This window comes from Geospiza fortis, unplaced genomic scaffold (genome assembly GCF_000277835.1).
Source record: "Geospiza fortis unplaced genomic scaffold, GeoFor_1.0 C13796562, whole genome shotgun sequence".
NCBI classification, from domain to species: domain Eukaryota; kingdom Metazoa; phylum Chordata; class Aves; order Passeriformes; family Thraupidae; genus Geospiza; species Geospiza fortis.
The window spans coordinates 287-2842 of NW_005056929.1; the positions used below are offsets into that span (position 1 = coordinate 287).

Below are 2556 nucleotides of genomic sequence, written 5' to 3' on the forward strand. Positions count from 1 at the left end.
ACTATTATAAACAGTTATTTTCCATTAATTATTAAGAGTCTGTAGTGGGTTGTAACCTCAGCATAGTTTTTAATGAGTTTGTTGCTTGTAGTGCTCAAATTGTTTTCTTATTTTGGTCATCTTTCCCAAGTAATTTGTATATAGTTCTTAATTCATGATGGATAAATATTTTTAGTGTAATGCTTCGGAGGCTTTAATTTGGATAGGAGATGAGGGTAACCAGATTATGTGTGTAGTTGACATATTTGGTTTATAGTAGGCTTATGTTTTAAATAAGTTGCTTCAATGAGATTGTTTTCACAAGTTTAAGATGTAATCCTACATGGTGGAATTGCAGTAACTACAAGGCCATGTTTTGTTTTCCTCTTCAGTGCCCTTATCAAGCAAGTGAACAAGTCTATAGATGGAACAGCTGATGATGAAGATGAGGGTGTACCTACTGACCAGGCAATCAGAGCAGGTCTTGAATTGCTCAAGGCAAGTATAGTCCTGGTGGCCAGTGAGCATGGAAAACTTGGCAAACAACTTAGTTAAAATAAATTTTTAATTAGCACTTACTGCTTTTAGTCAAAAGCATGTGGTGCCTACCTGGAAGAAACTGGTTTGGTTTTTTGTGCTTTATGCTCATCTTGGCACATCAGTAAGGTTATTTTTTAAATGGTTTAGAAACTTTTCTGTAAGCCAAAAGTAGTTGCGTGTGAGACAGCAGCAGTGGAGTTTTGGTTATTAGAGCATGAATTCAGCAATTTGTAGACATGGTGCTGTTGTACATCAATGCAGCACTGTGGTTCCTCTGTGTTCCATCGAAGTTGGGGTTTTACCTATTTCAGCTATGAGTAATCTTGAGACTGAGCTAACATAGCAAAGACTGTCAAGTAGTCCAGGTGGGAGTTGATTTCAGAGGCCTAAAAATCTAAAGGACTCCCATACTGATGTTTTCAGAGTATTTTAGGTGAACTAAGGATGGAGTAGATTCACCTGAAAGGGTGAATCTCTTTATCCAGGTGTGAACATTTAGATAAAAGTGCAGATACCTAGTAGCACAAGAATGCATCTGAGTAAGAAAGATCATTTTGTGACGGAGTATATGCTTGAATGAAGGCTTCCAAGTCAGTATTTACATATTTGTATGAACTGGCGTGACGCATTTAAGGAAGAGGAGTAAGACTGCCCTAAACAAAGAGGTGTATACATCATCAGAATAATACAGAGAGGACAAATATAGGAGTCCAGCATTGGAAATGCCATGCAATGTAGTGGGAAGGAAGGTAACTTAGTTAAAATAGAAAACTGCATATAAAGAAATTTCTAGATTTTGAGGATTGTTTCTCTGCCATGAGTCAGAATATTATGTGGAACAAGGCTAATAATCAACAGCCACTTAAAAAGGAAGGGAAGACCAAATTTCAGGGAGGATCAATTGAGGGTTTCTTCATTTCATTTTTTTTAACATGGGAAGCCTGTCATACCTGAAAGCAACCAAGTCCAAGAATCTGAAGGAGAGGTACAGAATCTGATAAGTTAATCTGGAAAACTTGAGGGAGTAGAGGCCCTATTGAGTATGTCTGTGTTGCTATTTTAGAGATAGGAATTTCACTTCAGAGCAGAATCAGTTCTTCCCTTGAGGAAACAAACATGAAGTCTGGAGGCAAATAAGCTGGATTCCTTTCAGGGGAACAAAATTGAGATGGGCTTCAGAAGCGCATGTTGTGTTGCATTGCCGAAAGTGGATTTAGTAATTCTAAAAATACTCTGAAGTAAAACTCCTGAAATATGAATATTGCTTCCTTAGCATCAGTTGCGTTTCTCTTAAGACCTGCTCCTGCTGTAACCCAGTACTTGCTAATGTAGATGTAGTCACTGAGAAGTACATGGTCAGAATAGTAGGAGAAGAAACTGAGATGGGGAAATAAATTAAATCTAATGAGGTCATGTATAAAGACAGAACTTTAGGAGCTACTAAATAAAAGAAGAGAAATGTGGATCATGAATCAAAACCAGGGAGAGTATTATAAATGTTCCAGTATGGCAGTGGAAAATGACTCTTGATGAAGTGTCCTAGTATAAGTGGACCTTTAAAAAATGTTAACATGGCTTTCATCATATTTTGGCAGGTACTTTCGTTTACGCACCCTATCTCATTTCATTCGGCTGAAACTTTTGAATCTCTCCTTGCTTGCTTGAAAATGGATGATGAAAAAGTGGCAGAAGCTGCATTACAAATTTTCAAAAATACAGGAAGTAAAATTGAAGAAGACTTTCCTCACATACGATCGTAAGTTGTGTATCTTACTCTGAGCAGTGACCTTTACTCTACTGGATTTTGGAAGTTCTCACTCTTCCTTTCATCTGCTGTAGCATTATCCTGCATTCTTTTGGAAGAAAGTATTACTTCCAAAAAGACATTTTGAAAAACTAAATTGTAGTACTTTTTGAAGAATGGAAGTGAAATGAATATACCCAAAGTAGTGACAGCTGGTATGTCCCTGATACCACTATAATTTATATTGTTGCCCTTCAGAATTACTTATTCTTTCCTAGGTTATATATATATAT

At 36.8% G+C, this 2556-nt stretch overlaps 1 protein-coding gene across 1 annotated transcript; it reads left to right on the forward strand.

Moving 5' to 3' along the window:
• Positions 1 to 371: 371 nt before the first annotated feature.
• Positions 372 to 2430, forward strand: LOC115949373 (sister chromatid cohesion protein PDS5 homolog B-like; the record flags this gene model as incomplete). Its single annotated transcript, XM_031065900.1, has 2 exons — positions 372 to 477; positions 2115 to 2430. Coding segments are annotated over 2 exons (271 nt in total), but the record flags the coding sequence as incomplete, so codon positions are not given.
• Between the last annotated feature and the right edge of the window lie 126 nt (positions 2431 to 2556).